Below are 25,315 nucleotides of genomic sequence, written 5' to 3' on the forward strand. Positions count from 1 at the left end.
ACTTCTTACGTCAATTTCGCTTCGAATAATATGGTCTTGAACTACTTATAAAGAGTGTCCTATCGTTACTTTTGTCCCACGGGGAAAATAACCACAATCTTATTTCAGACATTCATTTCTTTTTTGGTAAAAATAATTATAAGCCACAGAGCACTCGTACAGTCACCGTCAATAAAAATGGGACACCTAGATTAAGTCGCCATTGAAAATCTGCTACTAAATTCACTTATCGCCGTAGACTTAGGCAACACACATAATGTGTTGTAGGGAAGCGAGAATTTCGTATAGCTCACTTTCGCTCATCACACATTGCTGATCCTGACGCTAGAGAACTTGCAGCTAGAATTCTCCTCTATTTTCAGTGTACTCCAAGAGCGCATATTGTGCCGACATTCCCACAATGCATTTCCGCCGTATTCGTTGACACCAGTGCCCTCTGTATTAGGAACGTGGAATTAAGCGCTCGCACTTGGAGTCGAAAGACGCCGGGGACCTCAGATCGCTGCATTGTGTTCCGAGTATCTTGCCGGAAGGACAAACGTAATGCTCTGTTTCCAGGGGGAGGGTGTCGAGGGGGGTGGAAGGGAGATGTTTATGGAGGCTTAGACTCGTGGTAGAAAAATCCTCTTATGAACGTATTTCAAAGAAGTTTCTGGAGGCCTAAGGAGGGAAGTGGATGAACAATGGGTTCTTGGGAGCGAAGCCTTCTGAGGGAGAACTTTGACGTTTAGTATCCCATCAGGAAGTCATGGAGGTAGAAAACTTCAGAGCTCTTCTTGGCTCTTAGGACCTTCATAGCGGGGTATAACTTCCTTCAGGATAGCCCCGACGCCCTCCACAGCAGCTGAACTTAACAGGGCAATGACAGGTCATTTTATAGTGTGATCCATGAGTTGTGGTCGCCTCGCATTACAGAAATGTGAACAGGCGTATGGGATCATTGATTAACACTGTAAAGTCAGATGTCATGCTTTGAAATCCTATGTGTCCTGTGATTGGAACGTTCAATCGCTTCCGTATCCCACATAAGAATAAACAATGACTACAAAATAAATAACAAGAATTACATATATTTGTAACTATCTTATTTTAGTCTGTTTTCTGCTTTTTTCAACTATTCGTGGTTATGAGACTAAATAATGATAAGTTGAAAATGATGAAGGAAACATACATTGCCAGAGGCGTCACTTCTGGGGGAGCTCTAGCCCACCGTGAAAAGTTTTAGCCTAACCAAATAAGTCTACTTGAAGAATTATCAGATTAATTTAGATATAGTGAAGAATTATGCAGAGGAGAACGACAGAACAAGGAAAAAGAGAGAGAAGGAGAAGAGATTGAGGAACTGAGGAAGAACTGAAGAAAGGTGGACATATGCAGAGAAGAAGAGTAATGAAGAAAATGTAGAAAGAAAGAAAGACATATAGAAGAAGACATATAAAAGGAAGAAGGTAAACGAAGAATGGTAGAAAGAAAAAAGAACAGAATAAGATATATGAAAAGAAAGGATGAGAGAGAAACAGAAGATGGAAGAAAGGAAGAGACATGAAAATATTCGTCCTTCTTTGTGCCGAGATCGCGAGAAGACCACTCAACGCGGTCAGTCACCGAGGCGGCGAGCAACATAATGAACATCCGCAAAAGGATGCAACAGCCTGCTGATTGTGAGCTTTCTGCGTGGCCAACAGTTATCGTGCCAAGCCCTTGTGAGTGTGACAAGCGCGTGCAAGAAGCTTTCAACGTGGTTTCACCAAAGAGTGTTGCTACACATGAGCATCACATAACAAGAAAAAGACAAAGCAATCTCACCTGGCTCTTCATGGGATCCGTGTTCACCTGGCACATGTATTGGCCCCGGTCTTCCCTCCTCACGCTCTTGATGTTCAGGGTCCACGTGTTGAAGTCGTTGTGTGTGACCGAGAGGCGCGCGTTGTTGGTGATCACGTGCTCGTGAATGGCCAAGATGGCCTTCGTGTCGGCCTTTATCCACGCCACCTGCAAAGACATCAAAGTGCAACACAGGATGAAACATCGGTAACTGGCAGTTATTCTAACCTTTTAGCATGCTCCTTGTGTGCACCTGGAAAATCAATATATATTAGTCTATTGTTCTGTTCGATTATTGTCTTTAATCCATTGTGGCTCCACTGTACAGGATAAACATGTATTAATTTTCTAATTCTAAAACTCTACTATTAATATTTCTTCAGATAGGGAAAGCTAGTGATAAAACTGATTGAAATTAGATTTACCACAGTCTAGTCTCGTACGGTACAGAGAGCCTGTCTCCTTCTTGTATCGATTTACAAATAAATATATGTCTTGTTCTTAGTCTGGTCCCGATTTCTAATCCTCAGTCTATTTGTCGTTTCATTTCTAAACTTTACACTAGTTGTCGTCACAATTTTGAAATCCTCATTCGTTGCCGACTCTACATATAATGTTCAGTTTAGTTGTCATCTCGATATCAAATGCTTAGTCCGTTGTAATCTCGATATCTTATCCTCAACCTAGTTGTGACAATGTCTAGTCCTCATCCTAGATGTCGTCACAGTTTCTAATCCTCAACCTAGCGTTATTATGTCAATTTCTAATCCTCAATCTATCTGTTGTCTAGATTTCTAATCCTCAGTCATTGTCGTATCGATATCTGGTTCTCATCCTAGTTGTAGTCTCGAAAGGTAATATTCAATCAATTGTCGTCTGAATTTCTAATCATCAACCTATTTGTTGTATCAATTTATAATTCCCAGTCTAGTTGTTGTCTTGATTCCAAATACTTAGTCTCGTTTTATTTTCAGTCTTGAAGGAGAAGTCTCGACATTGTCTCCAGTCTTGAAACAATGTTTAAGACAATGTACTAAGATACTTATTAAATGCACACAAATATTTCTGCATTAAAGAATACAAGTACGTTCAGTCTATTTATACATAATCATTCAGTCAACCTATTGTTAAGCTTGAATAAGGCATAGTTAAACAAATTTGCTATAGCTTCAATTGTCATTTTAAAAGTCATGGATTCGGCTCGATTTTAGAGACGTAAATCCTTTTCGATAAACTTATCATATAATTTGGAATTGAACTGAAAACCTTTCGTATTCTAATAAATTGTCGCCACTACACTGCTCGGCGAGCGAGCGAGTTTCAGAAAGATGTTCCACAGCTGGAGAGATCACCTGTGAAAGTGGGAAGGAGGCCCTTAGTGGTCGAACTTTCGATTCTCAGGGAGTATTACAACGAGCAATAGGTGTCATTGGATCCCAGTGAAGGGCCTTACTGATGGGCATCCATAAAAGTATTTCTACTCATAGATCCATTTCCGGATTTCGATACGCGGTGGAAGCATAGTGGTTCGTATCTAACTTTAAATTGTAGGTCCAGTAACGATTAGCCTATCTGTGCATAAAGTGGGCTTAAAACAACAATCCAATCAATCAATTCAAACATAGATCCACTTTGTAAGGTTAACTCTCCTACACAAGCATGGAAAGGATAGCCAAAATTATAACTCAATAGCGGATGCAGCTACAAACATTATTCTCACTCTTAGTATTTCACATTTCCATCGACTCTCTTCGAACCAAAGTTCTCATGTAGAGCAAATTCTGGAGAATTATTGTTGTGTAGTACTAGGAAAACAAGATTTAAATCAAGTGAATCTTGAAAAGATAACACGGTAAGTTGTAGTTTATAGTTTTGAAAGCCAGTAGATCAGATTCACTAATATAAAATTGCCTTGTTATAATATTTATGAAATTTTGGATTTTAGATTTCAGGATGATTGGAGGCAGAGTTTACATCTTGCATTATCAAGAGAACATCTGGCAACAAGAATATACTGTCACAAGAGGGCACTGTGCCGCAAGAGGACACAGACAACAAGAGCACACTGTGCCACAATAGGACACTGGCAACAAGAAAACACTGTGTCAAAGGAAGGCACTGGCATCAAGAGCACACTGTGTCACAATAGGACACTGGGAACAAGAAAACACTGTGTCAAAGGAAGGCACTGGCATCAAGAGAACACTGTGTCAGAGAGAGCACTGGCAACAAGAGGGCATTGCAGCAAAAAGACGATGTGCAGCAAGAGGTACTTTCAACGAGAGAACACTGTGCGACAATTCGCTTCAATGTTTACTCAATTTCGAACGGAGTATAGCCAAACAAAAATTACTTCCTAGCCCTCTACAACCCAATCAAAGATTATGCTAACTATGCTAATGGCGTCAATGCCTCGTTAGCTCAGAACACTACTGTTTCCAATACATATGTAGAAGAGAGGTTAATATTCAAGGCCTTCCGAAAAGTCCATTCCCCTTACCACTTTGCGACGCTCTACTGCGCACAGAAGCCTTCCCGCCGGTAACTTTATCTGAAGAGGGGAAGATGAAAGAATATGCAAACGCTTCCTGTCCCTTCCCTTAAGAAACGTTATTTAATTCACGGATGCATTTGGCGTTATGGCTTCCCCCTCCCCCTTCCATTCGTCCGCCTGTCTTCCCTCGTCACTTTAAAGGAGAAAGCACCGACCCACAATTTTCTCATTCCGCCAAATTACTAGAAGGCGAAGAAGTTGAAATTCGAGAGAAAATTGCATATGAAATATTTCTCTATGTTCTGTTGTGTCCTTTTCATCCTCTCCTACGCTTACCTCTGCAGATATATTCTTTATGGAAAATGAGGTGACATGCGACTTTTCGCGGAATTGAATCTGCATATATACTATATGGAAGGAAGCTCATGTTGTAATAGGAAGAAGCTGTGGTTGTGGTAATGTCAAGTCCAAGAACAAAATTTTATTAAACTCCATGTGTTTGCCAGCGGTAGTGTGCAAACATTTTCGAAGGGTTCTCCTAACATTTTGATGCGATCAGTGGTTAATCGTAAAGAATAAATTGATTAAATTTTTATAGTTTACATGACCAAAAAAAACCGACTACAGCATTTTACTGGGGTCAATATTTTTTAACAGGCGAACTGTTAGAATTATAAAAAGAATTTAAAGTCATGTGAAATTATTGAGTTTTCAGAAATTTAGTAAAGTTTTTGGGTTTTGAGTTTACATCACACAAAATGCAACGATTTAAGTTTACTATTTCCTCTGCTACCCAAAACTTCATCCAGTGGAATAGTACTTGAATATTTTTTTTTGAAGGAATATGCATGATTAGTAAATAGCGCTATTGGCGAGAGGGCGCGTAGGCTCTCGAATCAACCGACACAGGCCATTCGTTAAGCATAGTGAAATTCAGTAACTTGGAATGAAAGTCAGTGGAGAAGAGTCTCACTGTAAGTTTTAATAACAAGAATATATGAAGGCAGGAATGCAAAGGAAGCACAGAGCTGAAAGGTTAAAAATATATCAGAAGTATAAGTAGACGAGAAGGTGAAAATGCAAGAGCAAGATGCAGACAGTGGAGATCAGATGTTTAAGGAGCATAGCAGGAAATAGCTGAAGAGCCAGAATATGGAATGAGGAGATTTGATAAAGAATGGTGGTAGTGAAGCTGAAGAGGAGAATGGAAGTGTTTTGGGCATGTGAAGAGGATAAGGGTAGAACGACTCCCAACGAATTCGTACACTGCACACTGGGTGGGAAGTAAGTTAAAGTAAGTACAAAGATGTTGACGGTAAGATCAGGTAGTAGAGAGAAGAGAGTCGAACGAAATAAATAGTGAACACAATACACAAGTATTAGGGAAACATCAAAGAGAAGACGGAATATAGATGAAAGAAGCAGATAATATAGAAGAAAGGTGCAAGATCGGAACATAGTAGCCCTCTATGAGGTACTTGAACAACGACAGAGATGTAGAAGATTGGAGAGTGCGAGGAAAAGAAGGGAGTATTGGAACGTAGTAGAAGGAGAGAGTGATGGACCAGAAAAGGAAGACAGAAATGAGCAGAGGGTGTTAGAAGAAGAGGACAGGATTAAAACATAGTAGTGAAGTAAATAGGCAGTGGAGCAACAGAGAAGATGTAAGCAAAGTGAAATGTTAAAAATGGAAGAAGGAAGAGAGGAGTATTGGAAGAACGAAAGTAAATAGACAGATTTGCTTGTATGCTGAATCGGCCAGAGGTGTCATTAATAACACTGTGCATGCTTATGAAAGTAAATTACCATTTTCATATCCCAAAATGTATCGCTCTCTTGCTGTAACTCTCGGACCTTCTCAGCATCACGTATTAGATTCCAAAAAAAATCCCTTCGAAGGGCCACACCGCACGAAACTGAAAAGAAGTCATGCTCCACCCAAGTTCATCTCACCTTCCCCCCAACCCTCCATACCAAGCATCTGATCTCGGAGGGAAAGATGCCCACCATTTCATTTGGGTCTCTACGGGCTCCTCCCCTCCTCATTCCTCGCGAGGACTTAGTTTGACTGCTTCCCTTCTGCACATCTAGAAATCTTCTGTCGAAACTTGAGGAAGACATCAGCATTGAAATGGAACTCAGAAAGTCTGACTTCGGCCCCTTTTACTTTCCCGTATCAAACTCTCAGCAAAAGACGATTGGCCATCACAGTTAAGGGAGTTCATTTCCAAGTGGCCAATTTTTTTTCTCTCCCCCTCTCTCTCTCTCCCTCTTTGCTTTAGAACTTTGATTCTTGCAATGACTTCCGTCGGGCCTCTTTGTAGTTTCGAGAGAGAATCCGCCCACCTCATCTCATCATATTAGGAACCAATAACTTGCCAAATAATTGAGAACAGAGGAGCGAGTCTTAACGAACAGCATTTCTGAATGAGAGATTCACTAACCAGCTACTCTGTTCGAGCCACTTTGCTGGTCCTTCGTTTTTCAGTGTTGCAAGCACACCAAAAATATTACGACTGCGAGGAACCGTCAGTGTCTGAGCTCAAGATTCAGCAACGTGCTACAAAGGCTAAAGCATAAGCTGAGCAGGGTCGGCGCAGTTCAATGGGAATCCCTATGGCGACTGATTGCCAAGCAGAAGACCCGGGTTTGATTCCCGGAGTGGGTGATCTCAGGTTGGAATTTTCCAGACAATCTCCTCCATAAAGCGAGCTTGGGGCTCATTCATCGTCCAATGAATTGTTACCTGGAGGTCTCCTCTGTGGAGAGAATGAAGGTTGCCGGAACTTGGTGTTGATCACATCACCTCCGCTATGGTCAAGACAGAGAGTGTGTGATGCTCAACCTCCACGCCGTCAATGCGACTACTGGCACGTTGAAATGGACAGTTTAGCTTCCTGGCACAAATAGCGTGCGGCAGGGAGAGGATTTCGCTCGGAGTGCAAAATAGTTCGCACGGACGACGCTGGATGGCTTACGGAATTGAGAGCTTCTTTGTTTGTACGAGTAACTCTCGAACAGGTAAAACGGGCGGTATGCACTCGAAGCCCAGTAGTATGCATATAAGCGTAATTTGTCTGTGATAGTGGGACCTCAAATATGGATCATGAATGAAGTAGCTAAATGGGAGCTTGAGTAAACATAGTCATCATCTCCATGCTAAAATGTAATTCTGTTTATCTCACTGACACAAAGTAATAAATGAAAATGAAATATATGATTGTAGGCTGAAACTACCAACTACTACATATATATGATTATCGTCACATTAAAATGATATTCCCTTGAATACGCTCGAGGGTGTGAGACTCAAAAGGGTACGAACAAGCAAAAATGGTCCTATGCAGCACTCACACGCACGCGGCTAGGCTGCAACGTCATTAATCAACGGAGGCTATAGCCGACGTTATTGGCTGTTATTAAGTGTGGTTTCCAAACATCACACCAGACGGACTGGAGAACCAGTCAGAATGAGAGTATCCTTGAATTTAACCAGCGCTCTTATACCATCGAAGACGGGAAGTACAGCTGGTTGTACTGTAACAATAAACCTGTCAACACTGGCAACGTTGTATGAATTAGACTGCAACACTGTTCTCTCTCCCCACACATAACCATCGGAGCATCTTCCCTTCGCTGGGGTCTCCCGGAAAATTCCCCTCTGTGTTCTTGAGCTCTTCCTCATTCTCGCCCTCTCCTCCCCCACTTCATCACTCTTAGCGCCGACTAATTCGTCCAGAGGGCGGGAGTGTTATTGTACCAAAGGTGAAAGGGGAAAGAAAGTTCGACCTAATTCTCCTAACCTTCTGGCCGCGAATTTTCATAACGTTGCTGAAGAAGGAGCAATTTCCACAAAATTGACACCCGTTCGGAGATATTGAAATTGGAGATTTTTATCGCTTTGATTGAAATAACATTGAGTATTTTTCACTCCCCCAACTTCCTATTTGGAGGCATAGAGACGAAACCGCATTATTTGCATACACAATCTATGTAATTTTACGTAAGTAAAGTCAAAATTAACTAATGATTAGGACTAGGGAAATAATGCACAATCAGATACCAGAATATGCTTTATAAAAATGCAAATAATGCCCTAAAAACACCAAAAAGATATCTCTAAAATTTTCAAAAAGCTTTTTTAAAACAAACCTATACGTTTTCGTTGTTGTGGATGTGGTTCATTTTACTTCGTTTTCCTATCACTAATCGCGAAGATGAGGATGAGTGATGATCTGATGAAATTGATGAAGATACACCCACAAGTACACCCATGCCAAGGCCTGGTTTCCAATCCGGAACCCCTGTCATCATAGCGCGCTGTGCTGACCACAGAGGTCGGCACATGTTCATTTCACCAGTCGTGTACTGAAATGCTCTACTAATACCATATATAGGTTGTCAAAGCAAAGTGACTGTCAATTGTCTCTTAGTAAAGACTTGAATATTGAAAAGCTCGTTTCTATCTCCACCACTACTAAAGGAGCGTACTTAAAGTATAGTGTGCCACCAACTTGCAAATCTGTTGCTAGTTCTAGGGCAGGAAAATTTTCTCCAGACAAAAAAACATCAGCAATTGATCGTAACATATTATGAAACCTTTGTTCAAAACCAGAATCATTTTCTTAACTACTGCCTGTCCCACTTTCCCATGAACGTTTTTTAAGTCACTTGTCATTTTTTCACTATGTTCCATTGTTCCAGAAGAAAAGATTTACCACGTTTCCTGGATCCAAAGAACGAAGAAACAAGAGGGTTGCTTTTTTAAAGAAAATAAACAAGAACAGTAAGAATTATCCCTTCTTTAGTAGAAACATAAAAAAGCAAGATAATATTTTAAAATTCTTAAAAATACAATAAATTTCTATGATTGCAAAATCGACAAAAATGAAAAAAAAATGCCCCACCAAATATATTTTGTATGGCTCCTTTTGTTATTGTTGTGTATGTACGCAGAGGTTAAATGATTCACACACGTAGGTACTTCATAATATAAAGATTAACACGACAAATACAAAATTACAACAATTTAATACTAAACCAAACAATAGATAGTAAAATAAATACATCCCCAACTCGATTCGACAGAGCAGTTAATATCCCCTGCCCTGTCGAATCGAGTTGGGGATGTATTTATTTTACTATCTATTACTTGAATATTAAATTCAGGAAAACGAAAAAGAATCCGTTGAACAAAGAACAAAAAAAGAGAATAGAGCTATTTCCTTACAAGACCACTTCTAAGATGGCTGAACACACGATCTCATTAAACATTAACTTCTCAAACAATTGAATATCGATTCATATATTATGCACACTGAACATTCCCCCTCTTCCTTATTTGACTTAGTTATATTTCAGTCTGTCAGGCGGTTTTCTCTGTCGACAGGACCCCCTACACTGATGCTGCTGTTGTCGCTGATGTGGACTGCAGGAATCATCCAAATACGATGTAGACGGTTTGTCATCTGGCGTAGAAGCTTCCGGCGCCACAGAACAACTGCCATTGCTTCCACTTTTTCCTGTAATGAATAAGTCTTCATCGCAGAAAACTGATCCGCTGTGTTGACCTGTATCTGGTCTATGAATTCGTTCATCATTATCCTCCTCCTTCTTCTGACTTCCAAAATTATATATATCTTTCTTGTCTTGTATCCACTTCAACTGATCTTCATGCACGCCCGGTTTCTACTTTCAACATTCACCAGCCATGTAACTTTGGTTTCCCGTGCTATAATTTTTCCCTTGACATACCTCATAGCATTCTTCTTGTCCTTAAATGGTAACATAACCCATACAAAATCGCCTCTTTGGTTCACCTTTTCATCTGTTTCTGCTTTATCCCTTTCGGAGATTTGATCTATTATTTATTCCATTTGGGCATCAAATTTATTCCCGACAATGTAGGAAAATATCATTTGCTGTGGCGTTTTGTCAACTGATGCGTCATATTCGCTTCTCAAAGCCACAAATACTCTCTGCAATAATTCTTCAACGTTGGCATGCGTATTCTTATTCAATTGCTCCCGTACAGCACAGTCTAGCTTTGTTTTCACTGTCTGCACGTAGCGCTCGACCTGACCATTGCTTTCAGGATGGTACGCAGGAGAATGGTACAAATTGACGTTTCGGTCATCACAGAATGTTTTAAATTCTGAATTCTGACCATTATCCACTACAATACACTTTGGAAGCCCGAAAATAGCAAAATGTTTGATTAGATAACGCTTTACTTCTTGAAGTAGATGAAACTCTATCACAATCTACCAATTTGCTGTAGGCGTCAACTATTATAATATAAGTAATGCTTCAATACACAAAAAAATCCATATGCATCCTTTCCCACGGATGTCTGCATTCAATCCATGCACTATAGTTCCTAGCACTTGTATTTGGCTTGACTGATACACAAACTTCACATTTTTTACATACTCTTCAATAGCCTCATCTATTCCTGGCCACCAGTATCTCTCTCTGAGCATTACTTTCATTTTTACAATACCACAATGATCTTCATGGGTTCTCTGAATAATGTAATTTCGCACTCCTTTGGGAACCACCAGTCTCCGACCCCAATACAGTAACTCATCCGTAATGCTTAATTCTGCCTGTCTTCTCTTGTACGCCAGCAGATCTTTTGTGACCATCCATTCTTGCAATAAGATTTCGTTAACTTAAGAATTTCATCTCTTTTACTTCTTCTTCTTCTTATGGCGCTACAGTCCACTGATGAACCTTGGCCTCCTCTGTGATTTGTCTCCATCTATCTCTACCTTTCGCCACAACTTTCCAATTTCTATACTGGAGCTTCCGAACATCCTCATCCACTCCATCCACCCATCTTAATTTAGGCCTTCCTCGTTTCCTTTGTCCACCTGGGCTATCCAACATCACTCTCTTTGCAGGGTCACTATCACTCATGCGCATCACATGACCTGCCCATCTTAATCTAGCCGCCTTAATTACACCAATAACTGTTGGTTCTTGATATAAGTCGTAGAGCTCCTTATTAAATCGCTTTCTCCATTTTCCATTCTCACATACTGGTCCCAATATTCTTCGTAATATCTTTCTTTCAAAGGTCTCTACCAACTCTTCGTCTTTCCTTGAACTGGTCCAAGTTTCCGCAGCATAAGTCAATACAGGTCTTATCAGTGTCTTGTAAAGTATTAACTTAGTTGTTCTGGACAATATGGTGCTCTTAAAATGTCTCTGTAGTCCATAATAGGCCCTATTCGCTGCTATAAGTCGTGCCTTTACTTCCTCCTGTGAATCATTTTCATATGTCACAACAGAACCCAGGTAGATAAAGGCATCCACTCTATCAAAGGTATAATTAGCCATTGTTATGGTCGGTGATGGATTATATCTGTGTGCTTTGCCTGCTGCCATGTACTTAGTCTTCCCTTCATTCACCACCAATCCCATCTTTTTTCCTTCCCTTTCTATGGCCAGAAATGCTTCTTCCACTGCATGTAGAGATCTTCCTACTATGTCCACATCATCTGCATATGCAAGTATCTGGATTGACTTATAATATATGGTACCCCTAATTTGCACCCGAGCTTCCCGTATAACCTTCTCTAAGGCAATGTTAAACAACAAACAGGACAGCACATCGCCTTGTCTTAGTCCATTTTCTATTTCAACAGGTTCTGAGAGTTGTCCTCCTACTATTATCTTACTATTAGAGCCCTCCATGGTTATCCTCACCATTCTTATTAATCCTATTGGAATTCCGAGATCTTTCATTGCCAGATATAGTTGGGTCCTGTTTATACTGTCGTATGCAGATTTAAAATCAAGAAATAGATGGTGCGTTCCTATCCCAAACTCCAGCGTTTTCTCCAGTATTTGCCTTAAGGTGAATATCTGGTTAATTGTAGATTTCCCTGGCCTGAACCCACATTGATATGGTCCAATGCACTTTTCTACATATGGTAGTAGTCTTTTATATATAATTCTTGCAAATACTTTATATGCAACGTTCAACAATGTAATTCCACGATAGTTTGCACACTCCATCATGTCCCCTTTCTTGTGGATAGGTACTATGATACCCGTCCTCCATTCACTTGGCATCTGTCCCTTTTTCCAGATTATGTTTATTATTTCCTTCAAGCCTCTAATGACACTCTCGCCTCCATGCTTAAGCAGCTCTGCTTGCAAGTTATCTATACCAGGTGCTTTACTATTTTTCAATATCTTGACTGCCTCCCATACTTCATCTAACTTTGGACTTTCTATGCCCTCTTCTCCTTCCTCTTCTTCATTTAATCCTTCTTCCAGCATACCTGCTACATCTGCACTGCCATTCAATACATCATTAAAATGCCTTCTCCACCTTTCTAAAATTTCATTAGTGTCACTAATTATATCGCCTGTTTCATTTCTACAGACTGTTGTCCTTGGTTTAAAAACATCTTTTGTGTTATTTACCAGCTTATACATCTGTCTTACATTCTTCTGCTCATGCAGGCTTTCCAACTGCTTCATCTCTTGCTTCATCCATTCCCTTTTTCTTTTCCTATGGACTCTCTTCTCAATCCTTCTTTTTTCTTGATATTCATCCCTAGCTCTCCTTGTTGCACTTCTTTGCTGCATCCTCTTATATACATCATTCTTTTCTTTGGTTACATTTTGACATTCCTCATCGAACCACGTTTCCTTCTTTACTGGCTTTTGTGTTTCAAGTATTTCCTTTGCTACATTACTGATCCTCAGCTTATATCTATCCCACCTCTCATCTACATTTTCCACTTCTGCCGGTTTCATCCCGACGAATCCCTCTTGTAGTTTACTTCTGTACCTCTCAACCACCGTTGGATTTCTTAACTGCGTGACATTAAATTTAATCAGGCTAGTCGCCTTCATTTTTCGGCTATTAGATATTCTTGCTCTAATCCTTCCCATAATCAAATAATGGTCGGAATCGATATTAGCCCCTCTAAAAGATCTAACATCAATGATATCTGATCTATGTCTACAATCTATTAGCATGTGGTCAATTTGATTGTAAGTTTTTCCATCCGGGGCTCTCCATGTCATTTTATGAATATCCTTGTGCTGGAACAGAGTTGTTGTTATTACTTGATTCCGGGATGCTGCAAACATTATTAGCCTCATACCATTGTTATTTGTTATTTTATGCATACTTTGTTTACCAATTATTGGTTGATACACGTCTTCAATGCCTATCTGGGCATTGAAGTCTCCAATTACTATTTTTATGTCATTTTTCGGGCAATCATCAAATGCTTTCTCTAACGCATCATAGAAATCTTCTTTTACATCATCTGTGGATACTTCCGTGGGTGCATGTGCATTGATTATACTGTAATTAAAGAACTCTCCTTTAACTCTTAATGTCGATAATCTTGAACTTATAGCTTTAAATCCTATCACTAGATGTTTTAGTTGTTTATGTATTATAAACCCAGTTCCTAGCATATGCAGCCTTTCATCACAGCTATAGAATACAGTTGCTTCTCTCTTTTCCAAAACTCCTTTTCCGATCCAACGTACTTCTTGCAATGCCACTATCGCAGGCTTATAATTATTTAGTTGATCCAGCAACATCCTCAATGCACCTGCCCTATACAAAGATAGCACATTCCAGCTCCCTACATATAGATCCCTTCCCTTTCCATAATTCGCTTGTCCATTATTCATGCCAGTCCGTCGTCGGTAGATCTGTCCGGCTACATTTCTTTGAGGTCTCGTAACGTGGTTCCTTTTGTGGGATGGGGTTGTCGGCCCCACGCCCAACCCCCATTCTTGGAGGACCAGGATTTGTTTAGGGTTTACTCCCGTAGGGCAGCTGGCTGCACTATGCCTTACGAGTCTGCCCCACCCTTGGTTTTCTGTCAGGGTAACCTTCCCTTAGCCTTTGGGGATCCTCCCCTCCCTGCAAGGCAGCATCTCTTTTACAATATGTCAAAATCGCCTGCTTTGCATTCGGCGTAAGCGTAAGCTGGTACAGAAATTCGTCTTACCTAGGATCATCATCATGTACGTCAGGAAGTGGCAACCTTCTTAACATATCTGCAAGTTCAACCTTTTTAGTACATATTAGTTTATATGTGAAAGAAGCCGAAAATAAACACCACCTTTGAATGCGTGGCGACGGCATAATAGGAATTGTTTTTTTCCATAGCTAACAATTGCTTAGTTGGCATTGAATCTGTCCATTATTCAAACGATCTACCTTGTACGTATTTTTGGAATTTCCTCACTGTATACACGATACATAAAGCTTCCTTTTCATGCATAGAATATTTAACCTCATGCTTATTTAACGTACGTTATATAAATTCAACCGTACGCAATTCCTCTTGTACTTTATGGCATAATTGCGAACCTAATCCATTTTGAGATGCATCACACTGTATAATAACTTCATTACTCTGGTCGTATGGAACAAGGACCTTGGTATTTTGCAAAGCCAGTTTAGCTGCTTCGAATTGCTGCTGACAATCATTTGTCCATTGCCATTGCACATTTTTCCTCAATAAATTGTAAAGATCTGACAAGATAACTGACAGATTAGGCACACATCTTCTGTAAAAATTAATACCTACAAGGAAAGCCTTTAATTGTTTGGTGTTGCAAGGCTTTGGGCATTGTATCAATGCATGCAGCTTCTTTTCAGAAGGATGTATTCCTTCTTTACTTAAAGTATATTCTAAATAATGAATTTTGTTTTTGAAGAATGAACACTTGCTCCAATTAACCTTAACATTGTACTCATTCAAACGGTTTAAAACTTCAAGTGTTCTGGTAACTGGTTGTTCTAAACCCTTGCTAATAATAAGTAAGTCATCTTGGTATGGAAATATTTGTGATGCGATCCGTACACCAAATGGCAATCTAGTATGTTGTACCAATCCCCATGGGATATTCATTACGAGTATCTGCATAGCTTGATCATCAAGTTTTATTTGAAGGTAAGCACTTCTGAGATCCAAGGTAACAAATACATCACATCCATTAACTTTTGGAAATACTTCGTCTATCCTGAACAACGGATAAGTTACGTTTTCAACATATTTATTCACTGTGTTCTTGAAATCGCAGCAAAGACTCAAATTACCATCATTCTTACACACAACGACCATAGGACTCGCCCAATCACTTGAGCCAGTCTTTTCTAGAATGTATTGCTCATTCAATTTGTCTAATTCAGACTTAACTTTGGCTGTGACAAATCATTATCGAATAACTCTTTATATTCGTGCCTAATAAATGTTATTAATCCTTGCACATCACAAGATGCAATCAGATTTTCACACTTAACCATCTGTGATTTAATCAAGGTTTGCCCATGCACAATTTTCAACTTGACAGCTGTTAACACAGACGAAGCATTATTCGTATCCTTCGACTTAACCAAAGTTTGCCCTTGAACAAATTTCAACTTGTTAGATGTTAACATATACGAAATATTAGTCATGTCTTGATACACTTCCAACGATGGCCTGAGTTGAGATAGATTAATGTGACAATCAGGCAATAAATGCTTAATCCATTGTCTTCCCATTGAGTGGATATTTTAAATCACATGCGACTACATATAAGACTAGTATTTTATCTACATATTCATAACGAACTCTTACAGCAACCTTTCCTACTAACGGCAAGGTCATACTGCTAGCACATCCTAAAACACAGTCAGCTTCCAGATATTGCAAACCATGCAGTTGACTGTCACAAAATGTTTTACAAACTTGTGAACCTGTATCTATTTCAAAGTTCAACATAGAATCATTAATATTGAGAGCAATCACATATTCGGACGAAGAAACAACCTTACTATTTTCATAGGCAACGAAGAATGGTCAGATTTAAGATATGGTTGCGACGAAACTGAACTCTCATTACAGTGAGACAGAGTATATTCAATTGATCCTTCTTGCATAAATTTACTTTCTCCATTTACTTTTATAGTAATCATTACAATCCTTAATTCATTTGCACCTAAGACGTTACTGTCCATATCATCCGAAGTACAGGTCCGATAGCCCTGCACAGCGTTAGCCTTGTACTTGCAATAAGTTTTAGTTCTATTAGTTTATTTATTGCGCTGTAACTTGAAACATTGGGAAACATCGTGACCGAACCTTTTACAGTATCTGCACTGCTTGAGATATTGTTGCTTTCTTTCCCGTTCATTTGTACTTCCCTCATTATCCGATTGAATTTGTCTAAACCTAAGATTGGATCCACTTGACCCAGTATTTTGGAATTTCCAGCTATCCTGTTTTGGATTAGAATTGGCACCGGAGTTCAAACGCGTATCGCCCTTGTACTTATTTACCTTTGCGCGGTTAGTGTTCACAAAGTTTACATTGGACTGGACGTAATACTCCTTCATGTCTGCTTCTAATTTTTTCCATCTGCTTAGCTACCTCAAAAGCTTTGTGAAATTCCATTACATTGTCAGCAATGAGTTTCTTGCGAATAGTGTTAGATCTGATTCCGCTAATTAGTGAATCAAATAAAGCAATGGAAAGAAACTCACCATAACCACACTGCTCTCCGATCTTTCTTAATCTCCTTACAAAATCTTCTATTTGTTCGTCTTCTTCTTGTACACATTTTCTAAGCTTTAAACTTTGCACAATATAGTTCCTTGATGGACTATAATAAGATTTTAATATTTGTGCAATATCCTGATAGGATTTATCATGAGGCAATGTAGGTGCAAATAATTCACGCAGAACTTCATATGGCTTATTTCCAATGACAGATATTAATCTAGGAACTTTCTTGTCCTCTGGAATAACTTGTGTTTGACAATAATTATCAAAGCGCTCCAAATACGCTACTATCGATCCATCTTGGGGATCATATTTATCAAAACCAGCTACTAAAGCCATTATACATTTACACTATAACACGAAGCTTAGAAGTGAAACATACTTATCTTCGATTTGTAACTAAGTTCTCGTCGCCATGTATAAATCTCTGTCGTGTATGTACGCAGAGGTTAAATGATTGACACACGTAGGTACTTCATAATATAAAGATTAACACGAGGATACAAAATAACAACAATTTAATACTAAACTTACAAGACCATTTCTAAGATGGCTAAACACAAGATCTCATCAATCAATAACTTTACAAACAATTGAATATCGATTCAGATAGTATGCACACTTAACAGTTATGAGACCTATGAACACTAACTGAGCAATGTATTGGTGGACTTCTCGAAAGAAAAGTTGCAAATACATCAAAATACCAGCCTTACTAATGATGAGAGTAGAAGAGTAGATCTACATACATATCTCTTCTCGAATCTCCAGTGGAAGACAATTGTATGTCCTTTCAGAGGCACTTTTTATTAACGGTATTGTATTCATGCTCTGCTCAGGGCGAATGATGATGTTTGGAGTTTCCAAATAGTATGTTCCATTGTAGTAAAATCTGAAGCAGAATTTCATTTAATACAAAACACTATTATCATTATTATTGTAATTTTAAAAAGTGGCCACAGTTATAACATACAGCATTTCTTATAAACCCAAATAATGGTTTGATGCAAATTCATTTGTCATTTTGCTTCACAGTAAAGCATTTGAAAGCCAAAAAGTGCCACAAAAAGCGAAGTAAAATAAACAAAATCAACCAATCAGTAAAGTATTTGGTAGTGCCAGTAGTGCTATTTTCAAAATTCCTCTCTCTTTGAAAACCGCTGTGATATTCCGAATTCTGAAAAAAAAACATACATGCAGTATGTTTAGAACTCTCTTTAGAGCATTCTGGTGAATTTTCAAATGTTTTGCTTTCTGTGCTATTTAGATATCCGTGATAGAATACAGGATTGCGTGGCACAAAACTATACAATAGCGAAATCAAACAACACTAAAATTTACTTGAATCCTCAGAACAGCGGTTCTCAAACGTTTTTCTCATTGTACTCCTTTAGATGTAACTAAACGTCTAATGTACCCCTTCCCCATAAGTTTTATCCGAATAGTGGGTTTTGGGCAATTTCTTTTGGCTGACTGATTTGATATGTTGGAGATCTGCAATAGAGCAAAATCGCACTTGGGTTGTATGTGGAAAAATGGTAAACAAAAAATCAGTAGAATTCTATGTATATTATTTTCTTGGGTGTTCATACGTTTACAATTTTAATGCTTTGTTACAATAATTAAAATGGGAAACGTGTTTGCTGCGAAATATATAAAATACTTTAAGTTTCATGTATTTCTTCCAGAGTTATTGAAAAAAAATAAGAACAAAAATTAATTTGTAAACTGTTAAGAACAATTTTGGAGTTTTGTGTAAATCCGCAGAGTTTCTAGTAGAAGGATGTGCCTGCATAGCCTGACACAGCTTCTTGATTGTGCACATGAAAGTTTCAAGCGGAGATTCGTCTCCAAATTTAATCTACCTCGGTACTGTTCGCAGTCGAACTCGTGACGTTTTTATATTCTAATAAATGTTTCTGGGTTTTTGAGTTGAAGAATGAAGATTTCGAACGAGTATTTTATTTCAAAATATACGAAAGGAAGAATGTGAGTGCTGTTGAGTGTTAAATCTATGAAGCCTGCTCTACACACCTGTAGCGAAATATGTTGTCGTGTGGGTATTCTCGATATTGCTCTTCCGAGCTAATCGCTTGCCCCTTCAATTCGTTCATACCCCTGGGGGTACGCGTACCAAAATTTGAGAACCACTGCTCTTGAATAAATTTTAAATAGCTGTAACTTTCCAGAATTTTCAATATCAGAGCAGTTTTTCAAAAGGAGAGTACGTTTCGAAAACTAGTCTCTGGCATACGCCAAAGATCCAGTACGGTCCCAAAATATATAATTTTCTCGCTGAAGTTCTTCATGGTTATTTAGCCATATTAGTTCACCGGTTACAAACTCGGTTGTTTTTGTACTTTCTCTCTCCACTTCTGCCCAAACCTAAAATTGGTCCTTGCTTTTGGTCAGAGAAACTCCATCTGGCAATTATTCTTAGGAACGGAAAACACATCTGCTAAATCCTAGTTGCACCGGAGTACAACTATCTTGCCGGTCCCGCCCTCTCTCCCTCTCGTATGTGAGATTCATGGTTCGGTCATTTGTTTCGTTCCACGAGGGGCTATCAATTATCAGCCCCGCCGCCCCTCAAGGATGGCTGGGCCATGTCCAAAAAGAGAGCGTTCCTTGTTTAGTTAATTCAATTATGTAAATTTTCCCGGCCAAATTAATGGCTCTCATTAACATCCCGATTCGCTCTCAATGAAGAGCCTCGCAGAAGAACAGCGGCCGTTATCCTTGCTGTCTGAGGGTTCTTATCCAGGGCATCGCTTCCAGGAGATCTCCAGGAAAGAAACCGAGCATCTGTCACTCTCCAGCAGCGCTGCTGGAAGCAGAGATGGCGGTCAGTGTTGCAACATGATGCTCGAAGGTCAAAGCCATTTGGTAGCAAAAGATGCTTTTCGTATCAGATAGCACTAGGAAACACTTTAAACGATTCAAAATGTCACAGTAACACCCGAAGATATGTTTAGTTTTGTGAATAAGTTTACAGGCGTTTTCTTCTGTGCGAAATGTACATATTTTTGGTTCACTATGTTGCCATCAGGAACAGAAGTTTCTCTTACATTGACACCAGATGGGAAAGGGTGAAATAGTTCTACCACAACTTCTTCTCCGTTCTCTCCCCAAATATGACATATTGGCAAATTTCAGAATCATTTATAGCACAGAATGGATCACGCGCACGGGAGAGCGAGAGAGTAGAAAGACACATGATTAGAAAAGAAAATATTTTGGTATATTAAGTCTGTTTTCTTTCTCTTTAGTCTAATAGCGGCGATGAGGATCAATGAGTAAATAAAACTGATGAAAGGATATTCACATCTATGCTCACTACAGGACCTGAGGCCGTCGATGGCAAGATCGTAAATCCAGAACTCAACATTCTCAAAACCGAGGAGACAAGAAACTGAAGCAACAGATTCTGACAGGTGGTCATATTGCGTTCAAATCACACAAGGATAATTGTCATAACGTATTTTCCAATAGTTAAGTAGAAAATTCAAATGAGCACATTCGATCAGTGTTGCCAAGAGTTACCATTTGCCGGATAATCATAATAACCAGACGACGGATAGTGTTGATGGATCAGGACACTGTGGGATCATTGTGGGAAGTAGTGTACCTTAGACTTCATTTTTGCAAACCAACGAGACTATGGCTTCTGGACTCGCAGCCAATATAATCCTCTGTGGGATCTGTGTTGTAGCTCGTTCTGTCCATGTGCGCTTGCCTATCATCAATCTCATCTTATCACCATTCATTCTCATCTTCGCGATTGATCAAAAGTGGAAGAAAAACAAAGTAAAACTAATTAGATCAATCAAGAGACGATCAGAAAGGGAGTCAAACACCATCGGCAATGAAAGCACCTGCAATGAGAAACATTCGGCATTGTCATAATAGTTAAATTTACCTTAACATTAAGCACATCATCATGTCTCGTGAAAGTCTAGCCCACCTTGATATGCCACATGATCACTCTTCCATTTAAGAAAATGAAGTCAAATCCAAGATGGTCGCCATGTTGAATACATAATCTAGCAAGTTTTCCCCTTTCCCTACATCATGTACCAAGATGTCTGGTTCGTCAGTCTTTCCATCCGTCTTTGCATCAAAGGGGTGTTCCTCATTTATAGACTACATTACACTGTAGCACTGTGTCCTCGGAGAATATGCAAAGCACAGGCTTCCACGTGTCTTAACATTCGACACTAGCGCCATTGCTTTCAATTGATTGACTGATATTATTCATTTTACTTCGCTTTTCTTCCACTTTTGGCTAATCGCGAAGATGAAAATGGATAAAGAGACAATTACAAACACTCACGTTCAGGATGAGATCCATAGCGTCGTAGAACTCTGTGCTAACCACTCTGCCACGGAGGTCGGCCCATTGCTTCCAGACGGAGATATAAGTATGGTTCCAGATCCGTATTATTAAGATTATTAATTTCCTACAAGGTTTGGACAAAAATATGAAAACGCCACATCGTGCAATCGGACATGGTGCGACATACGTTGACTTCCCCTGCATAATAGGATCCATGCCGAACCGCTAGAAGTTTACAGTTGCTACCTAGAGGACGTGCGGGCAGTTGATAGTGAATCTTGTCCGAACATACAAGTTTCACAGCGAACAAATTGTCGGTGACTGCCTATGCAGTGCGCCCGTTATAAAATTAGACAGTGTATTTAGTGTCTGGAGAAGTACTGTATCCAAAGTCATGAAGGCATGTAATGTTGCTGGAAAGATATCATCGGGAAAACACAATGGGGGAAGAAAATGTAAACCAAGTGACAGAAATCGACGAACATTAAAGTAGACTGTGAGCAGGAATAATAAAACAACTGCTGGGAAATTGACGTCAGAGCTGAATAAGCTTCTAGCCACGTGTCTACATAAACAGCAATGAGGGAACTGAATAAGCCCAATATTCAAGTGAAACCACTGCTAAACCAGGTAAATGCCATGAATTGAAAAGATTGTCACACACACAGATTGTGGACTTCCAAGCAATGGAAGATAGCCATCTGGTTCGACGAATCCTGCATGAAATTATTATGAGGAAGTTCGTGTTTTACCAGTGTTTGCATATTTGTTATTATTTGTTTAGAAAGGATTTGTTTCAAGAGTGGTGATAAAGCCGGAAAAACATCTGGTAAGTAAGGACTTGTGCTATAGAAAATGCTGTACATTTACTGTGAAAGAATACGAACTTGATATTTATTGCCTTAACCTACTACTATATTCTGTACTTGTAATGCAGCTAAATAATTTTTATTGTAAGTCTCTCATTGTCGTAAATATTCTCAACAAAAATGTTTATGTATATAAGAATCTTATTTACAGAAATAAACAAGCCTTGGGGATCTCCCCGATGGGTCAGTGGCAGTGGGCTTCAGTGACGGAGTGGTTAGCTCAGCGAGCTACGACGCTAGGGGCTCCGGGTTCGAATCCCGGTTAGGACATGGATGTTTGTGTTTATACGGGTATACTACCGTATAGGGGTATTCCTTAAAAGTGGTAGCGTCGTCGCCTTGTAATCAAGGTGTCCCGGGTTTGATACTCGGTAGAAGCATATAGTATTTCGTATGCCACTTTAAACTGTAGATCCAGTCTCGATTAGCCTTACTGTGAATAAAGTGGACTTAAAACACCAACTCAAAACAAGCCTTGGGATTCGTACGTTCTCTTGCTTTGAATTCAGCTCAATTTTTTTTCACAACTTAGCCGCATACTTTTACATAAGCTTCTAGCAACCCTGGCTTCCTCCGCACCGGAACGTAATCCCCCCTCCAGTGATCCGTGCTGCTGCTGGAAATGGACTGAGGGAAGACCCTCCATCCGTCATGTCTCGATAGCACGTTTCCAGATTCCCGCTCTCTTAAACCGTGAGAAAATAGAAAGAAGCCTTTCAGTGGCGGACGACAAAACGGGGCTTTGTGTCGAGCCCCGCAAAACATCCCCCTACCGCCCCCTCACCCGGCAGGTGTGGCGGCTTAGTGCATTAGCTACCCATTAACTCGACCAAGCTGCCAAGGCATAAATAGCTCCGAGCCAAAAGTTAGATTCAGAGGGAAGCGAAAAGCAAATTTTTCATCTGTTGGGTATCTTTTTAGATGGGGGTGAGCTGAAAGGCCGGGGGGAGGGAGGGAGGAGATTTAGCATTTAAGACCCGATGGGGAAAAAATTCAGGGTTCCTGCGCTGCGAAAATATAAACGGTGCAGCAAAACCGGTTGCGGGAACACGGCATTAAAAAATGTATTATTAAGTTGACATGTAAAGTGATGGAGCTAAGTAGACACAACAAGCAGTGAGAACGCCAAGGGAAAAAAAAGTGCGGAGTAGTTATCATGGCGCGCTACGAAGTCAGGGATCCCGGGTTTGAATCCAAGCCTGGTATGGGTCTTCTTTGAGTGTCTCTTCACGAATTTCATCGTATCATCACTCATCCTCAATGTCTCAATTAGCCAACAGTGGTAGAAAAGTGATACTATATAACAAGAATCAAATCAAAATTAAGTCGAACTCTAGTTCCCTGCGTGGTAGTAAGACGCACTGACGCAGTACTGACTGGATTACCTGCACTGTTTCAGAATCATAAAGAAGTATCAGAGCGAACAGTACACGAGACCGAAGTATATGAAGCCCCCTCGGCAACCGAACCTGCTACCGAAGTTATCAGATTCGAGTGTTTCCCATTGCGAGTGCCAATTCATGAAGATCCATTTAACCACCATTAACACGATTGGACAAAACGTGATCGCCTTGTAATCAACAAGTCCCATACCCGGTGGAGGTTCATTGTGGTTCGGACTGAACATTAAACTGTGAGTTCGGCCCCGATTAGCCTATCTGTGCACAAAGTGGACTTAAATAAACAAACATGCTATTAGCCTAAAGAGACTGAAAAGCAACGCAAAATAAGAAAACCACAAACGACACAACTAAAGCATAAATGTGTACAGCGACATTAAATTCAATTATTTTACCTAGTTCCGTGGTGGAATGGTTATTACAGCGCGCTATGACACCAGGGGTACCAGGTTCGAATACCGGTCTAGGAATGGGTGTTCTTTGTGAGTGTCCCTTCATAAGTTTCGTCGCGATTAACCAAAGTGGCAAAAAAACGATGCTAAATAACAAGAATCGAAAACAAAACCAATTCAATTATTTTTTATTAAAAGGCGAGGATTAGTCTGTGCATGTTCTGCCACCTCTCGCGATGTATTAGGCGTGAATAGGCTTATGTTTCCTACACAAGCAGTTTACACGACGGCTCTAGTATCTATAATTTTTAATCCGACAATAGTGTTTAACAATGGCAAGAAAACAACTTGCAAAGAGAGCAAATATGTCGATCAAAATGTTATCAAAAGATGCCGGGAATGAGTGAATCCATTTGGCCACCAATTTGAAGAGCTTACAACACAGGATAGTACTCGTTATGCAATATAAATATAATTGTCTGCATGCTAAAGACACGTGCGTAAAAATAAGCGGGACGTTACGGATCAAAAATGCCGGAATCTGCGCCATACCTCGCCGTCTGCAGTCACGCGCTATCTCGGCCCCGAACCAAAATGAACGCACTGTACAAAGGGGCCTGCACTAGAGAAGATCTTCTTTTGAAAAGGGCCACAAAATGAATCAAGTGAGACATCAAATGGCTTGGTATGGCCTAAAAGTTAAGTCTGAAAATTCATATGCAGGGGTGTCTAAAAGTTGTGACTATGATGCTAGCGGCGGGCATCCACGTATATCAACGAGGTCTTGGTAACAATAAAATGGTTGCGTTGTATAAGATCACTTTAATACCTGACGTAAAATTACCCGAAGCGCCTCCAGATATATTTCTCCAGTGAACTCCATAATGGTCTGGCTTCAAGGTAGGATGCTCCGTCGTTTGTTCGGAGGAGTTCCAAACAAAAAGGGAGTAGGCTTAAGCACTCGGTGACGGACGCGCCGGTGGGGCGTAACTGCCGGCTGATGACGTGGTTGTTGCCAGCATTAAGAGATTCGGAACTTCAAAAGCCTTTTGTGAGAGGCCACGCGCGAGCGAGTCCACTCCTGTTTCGAACCCATTTTCGTCACATTGTGCAAGAGCCCTTAAAACAGCCACGGCGGGAACATCGGGAGCGAATGGAGGAGGCTGTGGGGCGGAAAGGGAGAAATTAAAACTGCGAAACGCCGCCTCGGGCATCGTGTAATTAAACGTTGCATTAAAAAGTAAAGGGAAAGAGAAAATTAAATCTCTCGATACCAAACGACACATTCAAAAAGGGTATTTTTACATTGTAGACAACAGTCGATACGGAATTTTGTCTTGCGTGAGCACAACTGGTGACGGAATATTGTCAGTGATCCAGTGTTTCCAGCTGAACAAAGTTGTTTGTGTTAAATACATACTTTCATACAAGACAAGTGATTGCAGCTAAGTTTCATGTAAT

At 40.0% G+C, this 25,315-nt stretch overlaps 1 protein-coding gene across 5 annotated transcripts in view; it reads right to left on the reverse strand.

Annotated features, from left to right (window-relative positions):
• LOC146002935 (lachesin-like) overlaps window positions 1-25,315 on the reverse strand; it is a 638,337-nt gene that overhangs the window by 75,973 nt on the left and 537,049 nt on the right. For all 5 annotated transcript variants that reach the window (XM_083141112.1, XM_083141096.1, XM_083141100.1 and 2 more), the window contains one exon: window positions 1,807-1,992. In XM_083141112.1, the coding sequence (XP_082997238.1) occupies window positions 1,807-1,992 (186 nt within the window). The remainder of the gene's footprint in view (window positions 1-1,806; window positions 1,993-25,315) is intronic.

Source organism: Lepisma saccharinum, chromosome 1 (genome assembly GCF_977018435.1).
Source record: "Lepisma saccharinum chromosome 1, izLepSacc3.1, whole genome shotgun sequence".
NCBI classification, from domain to species: domain Eukaryota; kingdom Metazoa; phylum Arthropoda; class Insecta; order Zygentoma; family Lepismatidae; genus Lepisma; species Lepisma saccharinum.